Raw genomic sequence first — 20,875 nt, forward strand, 5'->3', positions numbered from 1 at the left:
CCTTAAAGCACAGAGCTAGGGACTCAGCAGGAAAAATTCAAGGGCACTACACCTGTTTCTGTCTCAAAGCCTTCCACATGAAAACAGGACCCTCATCCCCAGGTCCAGGGGGAAAATACATTAATGGTAAACAGAGACAATTCAGCCCACAGCAAAACAATTCTGAGCCTCTCTACCTCAGCAGAACCTCCAGCACAAAGCAAGAAGCAACCTCCTTACCAGAAAGCTCTACAGGCTCCCAAAGTAAGAATGGCTTTTTTTAAAAAAAAAATGTTTTTAACTTACCTCTCAGGAGGTCTTGAACATGATTTGCAAAGCCTCAGGACCAAGTGGGCTCCCACAGCACACAACAGAGCATCACCCCAGGCTCCTGGGAGGCATTAAGGCAGCAGTCAGTTAATTAGGGTAGGGTTTGCAAGAGCTCCCAGCCTTCTCTCACAGACAATACAGAGTGGCAGCATTCACTTCATCAAGGGCAGGATCAAGTTATTTGTGGTTCACAGTAGCCCACTTCTTCCTCCTCAGGTTTTTGTCTCTCTTTGGCATAAACAACTTGAAAAGCCTGTGCAGCTAATTCATAATTCCTACACAACTGTGAGACTTCCTTTCCAATCTCCCTTTGGTGAACCATAAAATAACACATGGGGCCTTAACAACCCCCATAATAAACCCTCACTAGCATGACTTCGAGATCTATTTTTTCCATTACTCTGTCTTCTATTTTATTTAAGAACTTGATTTTGGGAGGCACAAAAGGCCTGATTTTCAAAGATGCTGTGATTGAACAGGGAGGGGGGAACAGAGATGTACAACCCATCTGAAAATCACATCTCACACCGTGAAACCAAACACCAAAAAATTACCAGCAAGAACTCTATTTTTAGCTATCCTGTGTCACAGTATTCACCATCCCCAAGCAAACTTTCTGGCAAATATTTAGAGTAAGTCTCACAACCCCAGTGCTTTGCCAACAGAGCTCAGTGGTACCTAGAGCAGCTGAGGCACAGCACCTGCAGCACTGCAGACAGCATCGCTTCAGCTGTTACCATGGCACTTCTAGGTGGATTCTGCCTCTTTGCATGTAGAGGAGGCAAGATAAACCTACGATGTTTTTAATATGTGATAAGCAGGGCACAACCAGTCCCCAAATAAAATGGCTTTCAGGGCTCATCTAAGCCAGGGGAAAGTGAATTTTCACACCAGGCATTTGTGGCAGCTCCGAAGTGCACTTGCTGTGGGAGAGCTTTTCCTGGATGGGTGCTGGTACAAGTGAGAAGCAGATGCTGCTGTGCCCAGGGGTGGTGAGGCTGCAGCAGGAAGGGCTGAGGTTGGGCACACACTGCAGCCAGCCCCATCCCCTGCCAACAGCCACATCCCAGCACCTTTGGGCTGGCAGCAGTATGGACACAGGTTCAGTCCTCAAAGCCACCCAGGTAAACACCCCACAGGGAGCCCCTGCACTTGTGCAGCTCAGGAGATGTAACATCTCAGTTTACAGCACAGCCCATTTAAAATGAATTTTAGATTAACTACCAGCACAGCAATACACAGTTTTTTTTTTTGCTGCAAGTCAGATGCACTCCCCCTTCTACTTGCTTTGTGTATCACCTGATGCTTTAGTTCAGCAGCAGAGGTTCAGGCCTAATAAACCCACCTTTAACCCTTCAACCCCAATTCACCATGTGACTGCACCCAAATAATTATTCCTGGACTCACACTACTCTCAGCTGAGAACCAGCCCCAATTAGAGGATCTGTAGGACAGAATGAAAAGCCCCTCTCTGCTCTCTTCCCACCCCATTAAATCCACCTTTCTGCTTGGACTGCTTTTATCTACTGAAGGCTTCAAGGAGAGCCATGACCTTGATTCCTGAGGGAAGAAGTTAAGATTAACAGACCAAACAGGATCTCTTCCCACTGAGGGCACTTGGGGTGGCACCCTAAGAAGTCCTTCTCTACAGGAACAATACTGCTTGTTTGCTATGACCTCAGCACCCCAAAAAGAGCACAGCACAGTCCAAAAAGGGCTCTCAGAGAGGTGAATGAAAGAGAGAACAAACAGAGGTCTGGAATTCTATAAAATACGTGACACAACTACAAGAAAACCACTCCCACCCTCTGCTGCCGTGTTGCACGGTGAATTAACACATACAATGCACTTCCATTTAGTCCATGTCTGTGAGGCCACAAGAAAAGCACCCATGCAGCAGAGCAGCAGCTCCCCCAAAACACAGAGCAGCCTGTACCCCGCTGAAGGAACCAGCCTGCTACGAAATCCTGAGCAGAGCAGGGTCTGCAGGTGTAGCCCTGCGCTCGGTAAAGCAGCCAGCGTGGACCACATCCCATTCCCCAGGGAGGGAGAGCTCAGAGCTCCTGCAGGGATGCAGCCCTCGCCAGGTGGGACAGTGGCACAGCCACCTGGCACTGCAGCAGCAGCCAGTGCTGGCATGTCACCGCTGGAGCAGCTGCTGCTTTCCTTAGCAAGGAGCCCCCCTGGTGCCAGCCACATGTACTGCCTGCCACAGGGAACCTCTCAGGGCACAAATTACAGAATCACAGAATCACAGAATTTCTAGGTTGGAAGGGACCTTTAAGATCATCGAGTCCAACCCATGTTCTAACACCTCATCTAGGTCATGGCACCAAGTGCCACATCCAGTCTTTTTTTAAACACATCCAGGGATGGTGACTCCACCACCTCCTTGGGCAGATGATTCCAGTGTTTGACCACTCTTTCTGTGAAAAACCTCCTCCTTAAGTCTAGCCTGTATCTCCCTTGGCACAAGAAGACAGCTGAAAGAGAACATCTGAGGCAGCAGAGTGACGGGGTGTGAGCAGGCACCAGGAGGGTGGCAGGTCATGGGAACACCCAGTTCCTGGAGATCTCAGGAACATGTGCCACCCCGAGGGGCACAGCAGCACCCTGCCAACCTGCCCTGCTGCTCACCTCAGCACAGCCTCTGGGACCAGCTGTGAGATCACTGGTTTTGGAAAGCCCTTTCCCAAACAGCTTCCTCCAACAAAACTACTCCATCGTGGTGAACGACTTTCCCTAAGCCACACAAAATTCCCTCCCCTGGGGAGCCTGCAAAGCTACACTTGAGTGTATAGGCATATTTAAATGTTTCTCAATCTGCTTTTGCATGTGTTATTTGGGGATATAAGTGGTGAAATCACAGCTGCTCCTTGAATATCTACACAGCAATATTTAACATTTTATTTGAAATATTTTTGCTTTAATTAATTTAAATGCAACCCAGCCATCCAACTCTTCACATATAATCCGAGGGATTTAGCAGCAAATGCAGCATCACAGCTAAATAATGGAAAGGTGGCAAAATTAAAAACTCACCATAAAATTAGCCTATTTAGCATAGCAAATAGCTTTTCAATTTGACAAGGGATAACCATTTTATGAAAATGTGTATTAAAAATAATCCTGTTAGGTTGCCTAACATTTGCCAGTCTTAATCCACACACTGCAATAAACCCCAATCAGAATAAGTTTTCCAAAGTCTGTATATCTTACATATTTATAGTATTATCAAGAGTAACTGCAGTAGTTATATCAATAGAATGAGATGCAATTTTCACAAGCAGTAATTGAAACAGCAAAGTTATTGCTAACCTTCCAATAAACCTAGTGTGTTCTGCCTAAAGTTATTACCACATCCAATATACACTTAATATTTCAATTTCTTTTATGAGTGAATTACATTTAGTTCTCCTTATAGCTGACATTGCATTTAAGTGACATTGAAGAAATTTACAGCCAGAACAGACACTAAACACTTGCCCCAGCCAGTACTTCCCTATCATGAAATGTCCCTTTCTAAAACACTCCCTACCTCCAGCCCTGTTTCTCACCTTCACCCAACACCTGCTCATTGCTCCACAGATTCCCTGCCAAGCCACTGCTGTCTGCCTGAACTTTTAAAGCAAGGAAGTGCAGGGGTTCTGTTATCCCTTTTTTGAGGCTCACCTTGAAAACAAATTCAAGAAGAGATAAATCATTCAACTAAATACCAAGAAGATACAGAGATATGGAAATTCAACCGTCACCATAATCTTTGCTGCTTACAGAATCAGGATTAAACTAAAGCAGGTGGCAACTCATGACTGCTGTTTGTGTCCTGAATCAGAAGAATACGTTTCAATGTCTCCCAGAGCAGAGATCCAGGGCTACGAAGATGGAGATCCATTCTGAAGCACTTAAACATACTCACTGCAAACTCGTGGACCACATAAAACCAGAATCATTACAGCAAGTGCTAGAGCCACCACAAAAAACACTGCTGAAGCCAAACACTTCCTCTTGATTTTGAATCATATCTCAGCTTTCCTGGTTGAGTATTTGGGAGATAAATGCTGACAAAATGTTTTCATTTTATTGAGGCAACATCTTCCAGAGAGAAGCAGGGAAGCTTGGGCCAGCACCAGGGAGAAAGCAGACTCACTGCAGTCCCTGGCAGCAGAGCAGCCCACAAGGCTGCAAAAGCAGAAGGATGCTGGAAAACAGGCAACACAAGGCTGGTGTTTGCTGCTGCCTGCCCTGGATCTACAGGAGCTACAAATGCCTCGGAGTTGGAACACTGGGAATACCTTTGGGAGCACCTGGGAGCTGCATTCCGACTGAAAGGACAAACAAGGTATGCAGCTCCCTACCTAAGAGAAGGATAGGGAAAACACCTGTCAATGTGGCTAAAGGTATGAGAAACCACCATCAAAATGTGAAATAAAATGCTGTGTAAGTGCTGTGTTAAGTGCTCATCTGCCAAAGGTGCAGATGAGCACAAAGCAGGAATTTGGAATGAACAGAAATGCACTCTCCTTCCCTGGTGCTGCACCTTTGGAGCCGGAGATCCAGAGGTGCCATTTCTCCAGGAATACATGCAGGATATACTTAGATTGCAAGAACTAATTTGCCTGAATATATTAGTCCATCTGCAAATAAATACCTGCAGGCATCCTTCTCTGGGGCCAAATACTTCAGTCTTCACATGACTGGCTTCATTCCCCCACAATTTGTTTGGGTGGCAGTAAGTTTTAGCTACCTGTTAATATGAAAATCTAGCGAAAAATTGAACTCAACTCTCTGCTAGGCCAAATCCAGAATGAATGACCCAAGCCATCCCTGATTATATCAGCAGCACTTTGTAACAGAACTAGCAGCACCCCCGACCCCAAAAAGAACAGAAATACAGCTCAACATATTTAAGTTTTTTTGCAAGCTCAACACTCAAGATTTGGACACCTAAGAACTGCAAACTCTCCCCTACCTTCAGCTAAGTCCTAGAGTACTTAGAAAACTGAAATTACTTACCGGTGACAGTAGCAGAAACTGGCCTGGGATATTTTTTCCCCAGTCTGCATCTCAGAAGCACTTGAGTTTATCCAGCACTGGAGTCTCCACCCTTAGGCCAAGAGAAAAACCTCAACACATGCTCAGCATCAGGGAAACACTCCAAAGTGCTCTATGGACAAAGTGGTACCACTTGTGGCACAAACTACATGCTGTAAAATAAACAGGAGAAAAGGAGTAATTTGGTTACTTGGGAGAATTGCAAGAACATTCCACTAAGGTATTTTTCTCCAGATATTTGAAGTTAAAAAAAAAAAAAAAGAGAGACTAACAGCTGGTACTCCTTCTTCACCCAATCCAGGGTCCCACAGCTATCTCTAAAAGCAAATACTAAACTACAAACACTACCATTTATCTGCTGATTAATGATATCAGTAAGATCTCATCACTGGGGGCTGAGATATTCTCTAAAGGGATTTTCCCTTAATTTCTCTGCAGGCACAGGAAGCATCAATATTATCATTATTTCAAAAATCCATTGGGCATAACTTGAAGTGTAAAACCAGTGCCTGACACATATTAGACATTTTTCCTATTAGCTTAATCTTTCACCATTCTTAATGTAAGGATTGTTTTACCACAGAAACCAAGACAGTCTTTGTGGATCATAGGATCTCAGAAACAGTCCCAAGGGATGAATTCCCAATAAAAAACTAGCTGTCCAACAGGACATGAGACTTAACTCTGTAGCTCTTAAACCTGTCCTGATGGAAGCATTTACTGTTCATAGTACATTATGCCCAAAAGGAGGGGCCAAAGCTCAACAGCTTAAAATAAAGCAGGCTGTGAAAAACAGGCTTGGAATAAGACAACTGCATTCACTCCCTGCTTCTGCCTGGCAAAGTTTCTGATTCACTGGTGTGGAGGAAGTGCCTACCCCTTCAGGGATCACACCAGACTGTTGATGTGCCTTCAGATTCACAGGCTGACTGTGCCCTGTTCCAGGCACGAGCAGCTGCAATTGTTCCCTGACCTCTTTTGGGCACAAATTCCTGTAATCACCCCAGGAAATTTGAGAAATCAGGGGATTTTCTACTTGTTACACTATGATGTTGCAGTTACTTCCTGAGGACAAGGCTGACATTAGGTTGCTTCTTATCATTGTCAATCATTGTCAAGATTTCAACATTTGGCATGTAATGTGAAGTGAAAATGTGTCAATTAAGGAGCTATGGAAGCTTTCTTACCTGAACCCCTGTGTTTGGCTTTTTTAACAAATTACAATAAAAAATGTAACAGGAAAAACTATGCTTGAGGTTACTCTTCTCCCACTTTATCTGCTGCTATTAAGAGCCATTAATTTTAACAGCAGTAGAGAAACACAGGGGATAGCTAGGGATCAGTCATGCACAAATTTACCACTGACATTAGAGCACTGCTGCTGCATCATCAAACACATCCAGTTTTACTTATCTCTCAGTATTTTTTCCTCTACTAGCCTAATCACTTTCTACTTTTCTGTGGCAATTGCAGACAGCCTACCAGACAGCCATTCTGATTCACCCACAAATAAAAACATCTGCACTTTCATCGCTTCAAATCTCTCATGGTTCTTCTAACTTATTTCAAAATATATTGCAAAGGGCCATTTCAAATTTCATTGAAATTTATTTGGGGGAGTATTAGTTTAATTTTTGAAAGAAATAAAAGACTTAGCTCCTCAATTCTTAAGAGGATCAAGTGTCCAAACAACTGGTATCGCAGTCAAATTGGAAAGTAATCCGTTTTCAGCAAACAAGTGTTTCATCAGGACTTGGACATAATCTGTTCCAACTAAGCAACAGCAAGGCATTTCAACCCTTGTGAGAACAGAGAATTAAAATAGGTGGGATCAGATGCACAGCTTTTCTCCAGACTGCAGGAAAAACTGACTGGCCTTACAGCAGGTACATACAGCAAACCTCAGGCATTCAGAAATCAGCAGCACAAGTAAGACACCCAGCAGCCACGGCCTTGCTCTCCTGCTGAATGCCTTCTAATTCTTATCTAAGCTCTCTCTAATGGGTGCACAACTGCAGTGTCTATTGTCCCACACGAGCAATGTTGGCTAAAAGGGACATTCTTCCTACCTCCCATTATAACTGATCACTTGGCCATCATATCCATTCCCAGCAGTCCTCCTACATTATGTTGAAAATAGTTCCAGTTCCCATTTCCCAGGATTGCAGACAGCAGATTAAATCTTTCTGCCCTAATTGTTTGCATATTGATCCTTGGCACACACCAAGAAGCAAGTGGGAAGAGATGGCTGTAATACAGGTAGACCCTACTCATAGATCAGAGATTTTATCCTTTTTCTGCATCATCTAAGTACATAAATTAACAGATTCGAATATAAATTAAATGCTGCTAAATCATACTGGGGTCCAAACCAATCTCAGTATTTTATTACTGTCTCCTTTGTGCTCTAAACAATATAGCCTTAACATTCTGACTTCTGATACTTTTATCACTTAATTGGATCAAACCTTTGACTGCTGAGAGAAGCCAAGAAAAAGCACTAAGCCCAATTTGCTGAGAAGGAAACGCTGGTATTTAGGCAGAAACAAGCATTAAATTTCAATGCTTCAAAATAATGTGTCTGGCTGTCCAATTTAGCACATCCCTATTCCAATTCCTAATACATTATTCTCAGGCCACTGCAATCACTGACCTGTCAGCAGCATCAGTGCTGCAAGGCCATTATTAGAGCTGCCAGTTAACTCTCCTCCATCGTGAATTCCAGACTGTGGAGGTTAGGATTTTTTAACTATTCATTGGGGTTCTCTCCCTAGGACAGCCTTGTCCATCCTGCTAGCTTCAGACTCAGGGAAGAGCAGTCACACACCACTGCCTTCAGTGCAGTCAAGAGCTAAGGAAGAAAGCCCAGCAAGCCAGTTAATTTTACACCAAGGCAGCACTCTCAAAGAAGCACCACAAATGCTGTGCTTTAAAAGAGGGAGCACTTGAGCAGCAAGAAGCAAACTCCAGTTTCTTTCCTTTGAAGGAAAAGGTTTTGAGTTTTATAAAGCTTATTCACTTCAACTATGCTTGAGGAAAGAAAGGCTTGCAGAACATTCCTTGCTGAATATTAGACTAAATAATGGATAAACTCCTGTACAGCAAGGCAGTAGCCATTTTCAGTCTATCCCACTGCCATTTCATCTCTCTGCAGGTCATTTCCAGGAACTCTGAGACCAGAGGGATTCCTTCAGACCACACACATCAGTCATATAAAAGCATTGTCATTTTTACTACTGTTTGGGGTGGAATAACCATGGTGTAGTGTATACATTGTTTTAATACTGCTAAGCATTAAAATCAAGACTTAACTGGCATGATGAAAAGCTCAGAATACTGCACCAGCCTGACTTAGCTGAATTTACCCTGAAACAGCATCTGTTTAGTGCAGTCAGTCTGAAAGTCAGAGCTAAGCACAAGGCTTTCACTTGATATCTATCAACCACATGACTAAGCAGCTATTTCCTCAAGACCTTGCATTTCCTCAGAAAAGCTGCAATTCAAAAGGAAATCAGCACACAACTTTGCCCATTGGAACACTGAAGCCAGTACAACAGAGTCCAACCAGCTCTTTATTACATGAAATACTGTTCCCAGGTATTAAAGAAAAAGCAATCAAGTCCACCAGTCAGCTGCATCTTATTTTTCAGCACCCAGAATATCCAATTTAGTTCTTCACCTTTCATACCAAGTTTCTTCCTGTTCTTAGATATATTTTAAGGTGAACAGTTTAATTTACAGCACCATTTTTAAATTATATACACAGAAAGAAGCACAAGTCATAAAAGGTTAGGCTGCAAAAGATTTTGACATGCATTTTACTATTGCTGAATATTACAAGACAGTTGTTTATTTTAAACATTAAAGTGCCAGGTTTATGTACAAACTATTAAAATAGTAAAAATGGTAAACTTAAAACCTGCTAAAAAAGCAGTGAGGTCATCATGCAGTTGCCTCCAGAGCTTTCTAGACTATTCAACAAATTTACAACTGGAATCTTTAACTGCTCCTCTGTTTATGGTGAGAACAGCAGAAGCCAGGGGTCAGTGCCCACAGCCTCCCACCTTGCAGAAAGAAGTACCACTGTCTCTCATGGAGTGGAATAGCATGTGCTGTAAGATACACCTGAGCATCCTATGCATTAATACCATTGGTAAAATCTAATTAAAAGGGGTTTTACTGCTGGAGCTACACCAGCCTTCTAAAGTACACCAGCATCACCACACTTTCCAAGAGTGGGGTTTCAGCACAGCACCCAAGGCACACTGACTCAGCTCACTGAGTGCTTCCCTGTGAGCAGGGCAGGAGGCACATTAATGCACGAGGGTCCAGGTCGCTCAGAACTCCGCATCCAGGGTGAAGGAGTTGTCTGTGGGCTTCGACATGACTCCCATCCTCTGGTATTCACCTACTCGCTTCTCAAAGAAATTTGTCTTGCCTTCCAGAGAGATGTTTTCCATGAAGTCAAAAGGATTCTCTGCTTTGTATATCTGAAATACACAGGCAATTCTGTAGTCACCACGGGTGCTCACATTTTGAGTATGCAAGAGCTTTAGAGATCAGTTGGGAGGAGCCTCAGCCGCCCTACTATGGAGTGGACAAAAAATCTCTTCCCCAAGCCCTACTCTATTTGTCCTGTCTTCTTTTAGCTGCAGTAAACAGAAGCACAATACAGCTTTTTCCATAGTATCCCTTTGCTCTTTGTTTTGTGAGTCTCCAAACAGAATGCAGCAGCAGAACTGCTAAATCATTTTACAAGTTAAAACAACATTGCTGCAGCCAATTTAGGATTTGGATTTCTGGAGGACATTAGCATTGTCTTTTCCCCATGAAACATTCAGTGTGTTAGAACCTTACCTTGTTAAATCCCAGCTCCAACATGAGCCGGTCTGCCACAAACTCGATGTACTGTTTCATCAAAGTGCAGTTCATGCCAATCAGCTTCACAGGCAGCGCCTCCGTCAAGAATTCCTGCAGATAACAAGCACTTTATGTACAGAAACTGGCATTCACTCTATCATCTAGGTTAGTTTTGTGCCCAACAGCTCCCCAGCTTTGTTTGATTGCAATGAAGCTCCTTAGAAGAGGCAGTTACCTGTTCTATGAGGACAGCATTCATGATGATTTCCTTTACTCTCTCCTCTGATGGTTTGTGTATCAAGTGCTTGAACATCAGGCAGGCAAAATCACAGTGCAAACCCTGGAAAGAAGTTCCAGAAAATTATTTCAGGGACATGGATTTAAGAGAGCAGAGTAAGTGGCATCACCTTTGCCATGTTGCTCTTTCCTACAGACAACTTTCTCCCTCAACAGAAGGCATCACAAGCAAGTTCTGCCAGCGTGAGGCACAGCAGCTGGGAGCACTAGTGAGAACCCTCCAACTACTTTAAAAGAAGTAAAATGCTAAGTTCATTCATATGCTTCTGCAAGATCCACAATGACACATGTTTACACACTTTAGTGAGCTTTATAGTCTGCCTGTTTCTAAATATACTGCTGTTTCACAATATAGGCTCCAATTGAGTGTCATTACTTCGAAATACTGTGGCACATTACCATCTTAACTGCTAGAATTGACTCATACCTCATCTCTACTGATGAGTTCATTAGAAAAAGTGAGTCCAGGCATTAATCCTCTTTTCTTCAGCCAAAAAATTGATGCAAAAGAGCCAGAAAAGAAGATTCCTTCCACAGCTGCAAAGGCTACCACACGTTCTCCTGTTGAGAGAAGATTGATGGTAATACCACACAGAAAACTCAACAGGATTGATACACAGAAGTGGGAAACTGCATCCTGCAAAGCAAATGAAGCTGTTTCTGCCTAAGTGTACTATGGGCTGTGCTTAAAAATTATTGAAGATTCCTGATCACTAAACAAAAAACAAAAAAAAAAGGCAAAAACAACCATGAGAGGAAGCAGGTACTAATCAGAGCAGCTAGTAAGTAGCTGAAGCCAAGGCTCCTTCCCCCACATCAACCCTCAATATTATCCTTTTTCAGATGGCTCACTAAAAGGAGCAGTCATTTTGGCAGCCGATTTAAATCAGTGTCTACTCATCTTTGGCCAGGAAAAATGTTCCAATACTAATGAAATAATGATTTGTACCATCTCACCTTTGAAGCAAGACATGAGGAATCACCAGGGAAGAGGAGCTAGTCTGCAACCAGACATGTCTGCTGGCTATAGATGGCCATGGCATGTCCTGACATGTGGCAGCAATTTACAGTTTGATTATATAGTCAGGCACATGATGATTGCCACATGACCTCATTATTCATGATGTCAGCAATTTTACTAAGATCTCCTGTCAGTAGCTCATTTGAAGATAAAAATTATTTTCTTCACATTCAGAATTATACCAGTGTCTTATACTAGAGAGCATGTACTCTCTGGGACAGCAATAATCCCTGTTAACTGTGAAGTCTGGAGAAATGGTGGCTCCTCTATCTTTAGGAGAGGAATTTCACTTTGTTTCATACTCACCATATGTTGCTTTCTTGTCCCCAATCCAGCACATGGCCCAATCTGCCTTCTTTTTAACACATGGCAACGTTTCAATAGCATTGAAAAGAAATTCCCTGAGAAAGATAAAACTCATTAGGATAAGACATCAGCACAAGCAGCAAAATAAGGATTCACTGCCATAAACAGTATTGATCACTGAAACATGCTCTGCACCTTCATCCTGGCAATTGTCCTTCCCCCTCTAACCTGGCACCAATGTAGCTCTCTTTGTTCCTATCAGCTCCTTTTTCCTTCACACACCCATCACATCAACACCAGCTCTCCTGAATTCCCATCACAGTATCAAGGGGAGAACTGTTTCACCAAGTGCTCTTGAACAAGGCAGTCCAAACTAGAGATAACCAGGACCCACTTTACAGTATGAAGGCATCAGACCTCTCATGTAGAAATGAGCAAGCAACAAAACAGCAAGCTTTTTAAGTAGCAGTAAAACTCACTTAAAAATTAATATACTCCCTTTGACTGCTCCACCCTTTACATTGTGTAATTTCTTTATTTCCGTTCTGAGTGATTCCAGTTTCACTCTTGATGTAAGCAAGGTCTTACACCTCAGATGAAAAGATATTGTGAAGTAAATCTGCTCTTAAACAGCAGTGGCTTTTCATATAAGCCTAATTTACATCCTAAAATTAGCCTGAAAGTCAGAGAAAACTGACATGCATTAGCTAAATTCTGAATATTTACTGAGTTCTGAACTTTTCGTCACCAAGCAATACAAACCTCTCCTTAGAATCCTTAATGTAGGTGTCAATAAGAAGACTGTACATTTCTGAATGTATATTTTCCATGGCAATCTGGAAGCCATAGAAACAACGAGCTTCTGTGATTTGTACTTCTTGACTGAACCGCTCCACCTAGAGGAAACAAATAAGCATTTGCAAAAGTGTTTGTGATTTGCAGGTTAGATGCATTAATGCTGCATGGACCAGTTATGGGTCAGCCCACAAAAACTTCAGATTAATTCCAGATATGTGGAATACTAACAGAAATATACAAAGCAGCAACCCCTTAGAATTTCAAATCAGAAGATATTCTGTGGACCCATGGGAAATGAGAAAATGTTTTAGTTTTACTTATCCCCCATTAGGAAGAAAAGCTCAGAGGGTAGAAGCAGAACAATGGCTGTGAAACGGGCAAGTGCTACTGTAGGGCAGCACTCAGTGCACAATGGGGAGGGGGCAAACTTGCAGATTACAAAACCAACCCAAATTTGTTAACTAACGCAGGACAGCCCTAGGTGTCCTTCATGCTGCAGCACTCCATGATCCAGCAAACCAGCTGGATCAGCCACAGCTGGCATCCTGAACATGTTTGTTATCTGGATATCTACCTAAAGTGGTATTTCTGTCGGGACTTGGCACACACTCACCAGGTTCTCGTTGACAATGCCATCACTGGCAGCAAAGAAGGCGAGGACATGAGAAATGAAATACTTCTCCTCAGGCTTCAGGGACTCCCAGTGCTGCAGGTCTTTGGAAAGGTCCACCTAAACCATTACACGGGATAAATAAGGAATTGCCCTCCGGTGCAGGGGCCGCCGGCAGGAGGGGCCGTGGCCGCCCGCCCCTCACCTCCTCCGCCGTCCAGAAGGAGGCCTCGGCCTTCTTGTACATCTGCCAGATGTCGTGGTACTGGATGGGGAAGATGACGAAGCGGCGCGGGTTCTCCCGCAGCAGCGGCTCCTCCTCCTCCACGCCCCGCGGCACCTGGAATGGCGGGAGAGCGGCTCGGGGGGGCCGGGAGCTGAGGCGGCAGCCCGGGAGCCCGGGACACGGGCCGGGAGGGCGGAGAGAGCCCTCCGAGGGAGAGCGGCTGGGCAGGGGCTGCGGGAGAGCCCCTGAGGGAGAAGGGCCCGGGAGGGTGCAGAGACCCCCTGAGGGAGCGGGGTGGGCCGGGGCGCAGTGCCCGGCGGGGGAAGAAAGGAGAGACCGCCGATGAGGAGAGGAGAGGAGAGGAGAGGAGAGGAGAGGAGAGGAGAGGAGAGGAGAGGAGAGGAGAGGAGAGGAGCTGCAGGAGCCTCCGGGAAACAGGGCAAGGGCGGGCGCGGTGCCCGGGCTCCTGCACTCACCGGATTGCCGTCACCCTCCTGGAAGATCCTGCGGGCCGTCTTGCTGGCCAGCACACGGGCACTGCTGAGCGTGGGGGGCTGCGGGAGAAAGGGGCAGGGTGAGCGCGGTGCGGCGCTGCCAGGCAGGGGCTGGGAGGGAGAGAGGGCGGGCGCTCACCGTGTTCTCCTTGTTGCTCAGCGCCAAGCCTTTCATGGGCGACAGACTCTTCATAGGAGACTGGTTCTTCTTGGGCGACAGCTGGGGCTGGTCGTGGCGGGCGGCGAGCGGGGCGCGGGCGGACAGCATGGCTGGGAGCGCGGCGGCGGGAGCGGCAGCGACGGCGGCACGGGCGGCAGGAAGTGGGAGCGCGCCGCGCCGCCCCTTTATATGCCCTTCGAAGTTGGCGCCAGAACGGCCGGCTGGCCACTCACAGCCCTCGCCACGCCCACCGCCGCCCGCCCCCGCGCTCCCATTGGCTGTGCCGCGGGTGGGGCCCCGCCTCCCATTGTGGCGGCGGCGGCGGGAGGAAGAGCCCGCGCTCCGCTTTGGCGCCAAGGGCGCGCGGGCAGGGCGGGAGAGCGCGCGGGGCCCCGCCCCGCTCCCGCGGCTCCCTCATTCCCCGCATTCCCCTCAGCTCCTGTTCCGTTCCCGCATTCCCCGCAGCTCCCGCAGTCCCCTCAGCCCCTGTTCCGTTCCCGCATTCCCCTCAGCCCCCGCCCCGCTCCCGCATTCCCCGCAGCCCCCGCCCCGCTCCCGCATTCCCCGTGGAGTGCTCCGAGTGCGGGAGCTGCGCCTCGCCCTGTTCCAGAAACATTCGGCTGCCGTGGAAGAGTCCACAGCTCGTGTCTGGGTACCAGAACTCAACCTGGGCACAGATCTGGAAAGGGCACTTTGTCTTGCTCTCCCCTTTTCTTCTCTGGTCCCTCCTACCTAGCCATTCATTTTTGCTTTCAACACTGATGTCTGAATTTGGATAGAAATTCCACATTCCTGCGTTTGGAGGCAGAAATTGGATTCCTGGAGAAACTGGATCCGTGTGTCACCCTGTTTCAAGTGTTTTAAATAAATAGCACAAGAAAAGGAGAACACAGGTATGAAGAAGATGTGAATATTCATAATTTCTAAATTCAACAAGTATTTTTTATTAATTAAATTGCAACATCTTTTCCCTCATCCAATTCCACAAGGCATCTACTTCTGTCAGCCAAAATGTTTTCCCTGAAGCAGTTTTAATAAAACCAGGAGCTCCATGAGACTTGGAGGCCTTTCAGTCACACGGGATGCAGAATGGCCTGGACTGGTGGCTGTCACCTGTGCGTGGCCCAGCACTGCACTGTGCTTGGCTGGAGAAGAGGCAGGCAGAGCAGGAGCGCAGCAGAACTATATAATGGTACTGTGTTAAATTTACTGCTGTGGATGGGGAGGAAAAACAAAAGTACTCCCCTCCAGCACCACCTCCGACACTGTAAATCCAAATCGATTATTCATTTTAGCAGGTCACTGTCAAAGCCACCAATACATCTCCATCCCAGGAGAGCGAGCACCACAAAACCCCTAGCAGGGGGCCAGAATCCTAGTCAGCAGCCTGGACAAGCACAAACACACCCCTGCTCCATTCCACGAAGTTGGTCCTAGAGGCAGGCGTACCAGGCATCTCCCAAGAGACTTACAAGTGTCCCTGTTGTCTCCTGCCACCTCCACAGCTGCTGGGAGAGTGGGCAGAGAGCCAGAGCAGTACCCTCCCCATCCCACCCAAACTCATTTACCCTCCCACCCCAATAAAGAACCTCAAAGCCACCACAAGCCCTGGCCAAGGGCTGTCACAAGGCAGCAGCTGTGCTATCTCTGCAGCCCAGCCCCTGTTCTCAGAAGCCCATGGCAGGGCATCAAAGCCTTGTCCTGAGGACAACGGCTCTGCAAGGAGAAAAGAGCACCAGGGAAAGCACAGAGAGGGTCTGTGAGGCAGCGTGTTGCAACCCTGTGCTGCTGGAGCTGCCACAAAATGGTATTTAGAAATGAGTGCCCATGGTGGATTTTGCTATTACAGCAGTTTAACCCAGCTGCATTTGTTCCTCCCTTCCATCCTTCTCCATGATGCAGCTGCATTTTGGGACTGGCATTTTCACAGCAGCTCTTGGGCAGAGCTGGGTTGAAGGCAGTAGGCAGCTGCCTGGCTGTGAAGTGCCCAGCATCAGGGATGACAGGGACAGTGATGAGAATTGTCAGCTCCTGCCCTCTCTTTGGGTGTGTGAAAGAATGCTCTGCCTTTATGGCTTCTGGCCACTAGTTCTGAGCACTGTGTGCTTATAAAACAGCCCCAGACTTGTACTAATTTCTCACCTTCTTTGCTGGCAGGAATTCAGACACTCAGGTAAGAGCAGCCTGGGGTGTCTGGGAGAGGTGGGTGTGGGGTGTTGTGTAAGCACCCTGCTTGCATTAGGTGCCCCCACGCTGGTCCCCAGCTCCACCCAGGCCCTGCTGTTCTCATCTGCTGCACGTGGAGCTCAGCCTCTGTCCCAGCCACTGCTCTTGGGTTCCTCAGTGCCAGCCTGGCAAAGCCAGTCCCCCCAGCACGCCTGCAGCCCCCGGGTCCCCTGTCCCCAGCACGTCTGCTTCCTCAGGCTGGCTGCTGCCGTGGCTCTGAGCTCACCCAGCCGCTGGCAGCGCTCCGGGCACGGCTCTCCTTGCTCACAGGAGTGCTTCTCTTCCATTTTAGCACAGACTGCCTACACAGCAGATGGACAGTGACTCCAGGCTGCTGACTGCCTCCCACCACTGCAGCCACTGGTCTGGTGACAGTCAGTGAGGAGAACTGACTCATCACCAGCTGAGGACTCAGCGTTTGCTGATGGTTTTCTCCTGATTTGTTTGTGTGGTCTCATCCAGCCACATCCATCCACGCCAGATCCTGAAATCCTCACCCACTGCTCAGTCTGGTAGGGTTGATATTTGTACAGAGCACCATGCTCAAGGGCCCCTGCTTTGCTCTGAGCTGCACATGCAACACAAAGAATTCTAAGTATAAATATAAGCTGAGGGTAGGTGAGCAGGAGAGGCCACCAGCCAACATCTCTGAGATGGTCAGCAGTGGTCTCAATGGCTCCCACTTTCTCCAGCAGGCTTGGAGGTAGGCCCCAGTATTTCCTCATCCAGCTGTGCTGAGAAGAATGCTCTACATCCCTCCAGAAACCATCTGAATCCAAGGACTCAGACCAAAACTTCAAAAATTTGAATGAAAAATTTCCCCCAATAGCTGTCTACCTGTTGAGAGGTGGTCGCCCTCCATTTACTCCAGGATTTATAACTGCAAAAACCGAACTGCAGGGCCTAGGCACTTCAGCAGGCTGTTTCACTGAGAAATCCAGAGCAGAACGAAACAGGTCTTCACTAGCATGATTGTGGCTGGATATCACATTTGCCAATGCTGCCCATTCATTTGCAGCACCATCATTAGCCACCTGCTTACCTGGCAGTCAGCCTCTTTGGAGATAATGGGCTGTTGGAAAGCAAAGCCCTCACAGGGTCAACATCCCCAATGCCTTGAAGTTTTCTTTAACTGTAGTTCTTGCCTATTCAAGGCCCTTACTCAACATTTACAACTCTCAGGACAAAGTCTGCAGGTAGTATATGGCCACACATGGCATTTTAATGGTATAATTGGACATGTTTCTTTGCTGCTCATGCAGCTCAGCACGGTGCTGCAGATACAGTCCCAAAGTGCCAGGCAGATGATGCAGCACTGAAAGGCTTTCAAGAGCTGGAAACATGAAGCTTTCCAAGGAGCAGCACTTGCTGGCCACCAGCAGTCAGTAATGTGCAAGAGCACACAGATTCTGGAGCCTTCCTGAGGACCCGTGAGCACACTGTGGAGCTGGAGTAGCAGGGCCCACGTGGCACTCGTACCCATGCTCAAGAAGGCGGTCACTTTTCCTGGCTGGGAGCACCACATCCTTGTTTCCTGCAATAGCAGAAGGCAGTGGCTGCAGCCTGTAGCCTCAAGCAGTCAGTGTTTTGGTGTTTGTTTTGGTCCCAGCTCCTGCACTCTGCTCGTGGAGGCTGTGGCTGACCTCTTGCCGCACATGGACAGCTACCAGTCTCCCTCTAGCAGCCAGTCACTTACCACAGAGCAGTGAACTTTCCTGAGCGTTACATTCCTCAGCATTTACTCATCCAAAACTGCCTGTTGGAGGGTGTCGGAACCCAGGACATCTCTCTGGATGCCCTGGATGTCTCAAAGCCCTGGCAGGGGCTCGGAGACCCTGGCAGGAAGCCAAAGACACCTGGAAATTCAATCTTAATTCATGGAGCAAATTGCCAACTTTATATGAAGAATTACAGGCCACAAAAGTTTAAGTAGCATAGTAGTAGCAATCACAGGGTGAAGGGAAAAATTTTGGAGCACTGTACGGGGGGGTTTTGTATGTTGTACAGGGGGGTTTAGAATTCTGTACATGGGGGTCAGGGGTTCCAAGATGGAGGGATTTGGGCGTGCCCTGTCCTTCTTCTTTCTTCTCCTTGGCATCCATGTTCAGGATGATGTTGGCATGTGTGGATTGGTTCATGGTGAAGGTACACTTGCCAACAAGGGTGAAAAGTATTGGAAATAGAAGGTAAATATCTTATACGTAGTTTTCACTGTAAAAGAGACAACCGCCCCATGGGCAGGGGAGAGTGCCCTTGGCTGTCTTGCTGATCAGACCTCGGCTGGACAGACAGAAAAACTTTGTAGATAGAAAACAATAAACACAACTGAAGACCGAAAAAGCAAGAGTCCAGACTCCTTCTTCAAAGCGTGGCCTGCCCAGAACCACCTTTTCCCGTGTTGGGGCAGAGACGAGTGACAGCCGACCCCAACAGGAGGGTGCAGCCCCGGGTCCCTCATTTCTGGGCAGGCCCGTGTTGGTTGTGTTGAGCAGGGCTGTGGCACAGCAGCACTTCTGGGACATCTCCTCATTGCTGCCATACACACACACTGGTCTGAGCCACCCTTTCCCTCTTGCTCCAGAAGACAACCTTGCCATCTTAGTAAGGCAGCCAGGAGCCCCCCTGCACTTCGAAATAGTTCCAAAGAAAACCAGCCTCAAACCATGAAAGTCAATTAACCAAGGAGACAAAGGTGGGACTTAAATAATTTTTCTTAACTGGGTCAGCAGGGGGCAGCTTGGTTACCACTCAAACCTTACTCATCTGCAGAGAACTCGTGTGTGTTCCACATCCCTGCTCTATCTTCTTCCAATGACCTTTTCTTCTCCAGCAGAGACTTTTTTTTTCCCCTGGAAAATGCAGATTATCTTCAACAAAGAGGATGCCTCGTACTAGCAGACTTCTGATGAACATTGGCATGCCTAGCCTAAGAAAACACCTAGTCAAGACTGTCATGAAAAGACTGAGAAAGGATGCTGCCCCTCACCTTTGGAACAGTACAACATTTTATCCCTCTTCTGCTACAGATGGCAATGACATTTGCACTCATCCAGCAGGGCAGAGACTTATCATTGAACATTTTTCTGGTGACATCTGCCAGACACTTCCCTGCAGAGCATGATAATGCTCAGTATTTGTCAGGATTCAATTACAATTTTGCCAAAGAAGGGACTGGGAAAAGCCAGCTCCTTCCATGCCCCATCCTGTTCTGCCATGGCAATTTCATTGTGGGGTGTAGCAGTACCCCAGGGTGACAGGAGGAGGTGCAAGGGACTGTTTACCTGCTCAGTCCCTGTGCACAAACAGGCAGCAGTAGAAAAGATCCCAAATACATCCAAGCAAGTGAAAGATGAGCTAGGAACACTCCTATACATGAAGGCAGTAATTGACCCTGGGAATTGTAACCAGGGGGAAAAAAGATAAAATGGAAATTAGAAAACTAGAGAGACACAGTTGCTCACAGGACTTAGGGGACCATGAAAACACAGAAAAGTGGGTTTGTGTTGCACTTGCATTGAAAGGGATAACCAGAGGTAGACAAATTGATGCAGGTCTGATATTAAATGAGACAGAGTCCTGTATGGGAATGTAATGGGTGACAAAAAAAAAATAAATTGTCATCTATTATCCTTTTGGCAGTACAGTCAGGCTGATAAAAAATCCCTTGCTTTACAAGGGCACATTTGATTCACTTTTTTGTGACACTGAGAGGATTAAAACTGGCTAACTGGTAGATTTTAGAGAGGCACTGTTGGGGCACATCATTACCAGCTCAATGTCCTGAGGTGCCTGCAAAATTTTATGTGGTAGATGTGGTGGGCAGTGAATGTGTGTAAAAGTAACCTGTCCTTGGTGTTAATGAGGCTAAATGCAGGAACATGCACTAGGGAAGAAAACTGAAGGTCACATTTATGAACTGCTGGGCTGGCCCTGCAGAGGTGCTCCTGGTGATGGTGCACAGCAGCTCCATCAGAGCTTCCCAGGCTGACCCATGGTCAAGGGACAAACCAGATCCTCTGCTCCATTGGCAGGGGACTGCAGCTGGAGCCCTGACTGCTTCCCTCCTGCACTGTGGGACAGGATCCATGGGCAGTGCCAGCAGGGCTCAGCTCCAGATTCTGCCACCCAAAGGCAGGGGGGATGTGCAGGCACCGAGGGTACCTGAGACATTCTAAAGCATCCTGCCTGACCTCACTGTGCCACTCCTTCCAGCCACACACCTATGCCCTCCAGAGCCTCTCAAATGGCACAAATATCCATATTTAGGCAACCAAGTCAAAACGTCCAATGAGTTGTTGGGATGTCTGAATGCATTGCCACTATCTCAAACCAAACCCTCTCCTGTGCCCAGTCCCAACAGCAAAGGGTGCAAAGGGTGTTGCCAGTGTGGGAGCTGTTCAGAAGACAGCTCCAGGGCACACCAGAGGATTACAAACCTGCCCTGGAGCAAGGTGCTGGAGCAGGCTGTCCTGTTCACTGCTGTGAGAGCGAGCTGGGGAGCAGCCAGGCAACCACC

The 20,875-nt window shown here is 47.0% G+C and overlaps 1 protein-coding gene and 1 long non-coding RNA gene across 2 annotated transcripts in view; both read right to left on the reverse strand.

The window, feature by feature from the left end:
• Positions 1–956, reverse strand: part of LOC135296048 (uncharacterized) — a 46,473-nt gene extending 45,517 nt beyond the window's left edge. The window contains exon 1 of the long non-coding RNA XR_010358103.1: positions 286–956. This is a non-coding gene — a long non-coding RNA (uncharacterized LOC135296048). The remainder of the gene's footprint in view (positions 1–285) is intronic.
• A 7,964-nt stretch (positions 957–8,920) lies between these two features.
• RRM2 (ribonucleotide reductase regulatory subunit M2) lies at positions 8,921–14,272 on the reverse strand. The gene is made up of 10 exons (XM_064411954.1): positions 14,113–14,272; positions 13,956–14,033; positions 13,459–13,593; positions 13,257–13,373; positions 12,608–12,741; positions 11,846–11,940; positions 10,946–11,079; positions 10,457–10,561; positions 10,219–10,332; positions 8,921–9,851 (listed from the first exon to the last, which is right to left on the reverse strand). The coding sequence occupies exons 1-10, from the start codon at positions 14,239–14,241 to the stop codon at positions 9,699–9,701; spliced, it is 1,194 nt and encodes a 397-aa protein (XP_064268024.1). The 5' UTR covers positions 14,242–14,272; the 3' UTR covers positions 8,921–9,698.
• Positions 14,273–20,875: the final 6,603 nt, after the last annotated feature.

This window comes from Passer domesticus, chromosome 3, assembly GCF_036417665.1.
Source record: "Passer domesticus isolate bPasDom1 chromosome 3, bPasDom1.hap1, whole genome shotgun sequence".
Taxonomy (NCBI): domain Eukaryota; kingdom Metazoa; phylum Chordata; class Aves; order Passeriformes; family Passeridae; genus Passer; species Passer domesticus.

What these genes read in the sequence shown, in the direction of transcription:
- RRM2 (XM_064411954.1), bottom strand. Translation starts at nt 14,241, where the DNA reads ATGCTGTCCGCCCGCGCCCCGCTCGCCGCCCGCCACGACCAGCCCCAG. An exon ending in AGGAGGGTGACGGCAATCCG is followed by an intron (nt 13,594 to 13,955) that starts GTGAGTGCAGGA and finishes CCGCCATTCCAG; the next exon opens with GTGCCGCGGGGCGTGGAGGA. An exon ending in GCATTGTCAACGAGAACCTG is followed by an intron (nt 12,742 to 13,256) that starts GTGAGTGTGTGC and finishes TGTTTCCTCTAG; the next exon opens with GTGGAGCGGTTCAGTCAAGA.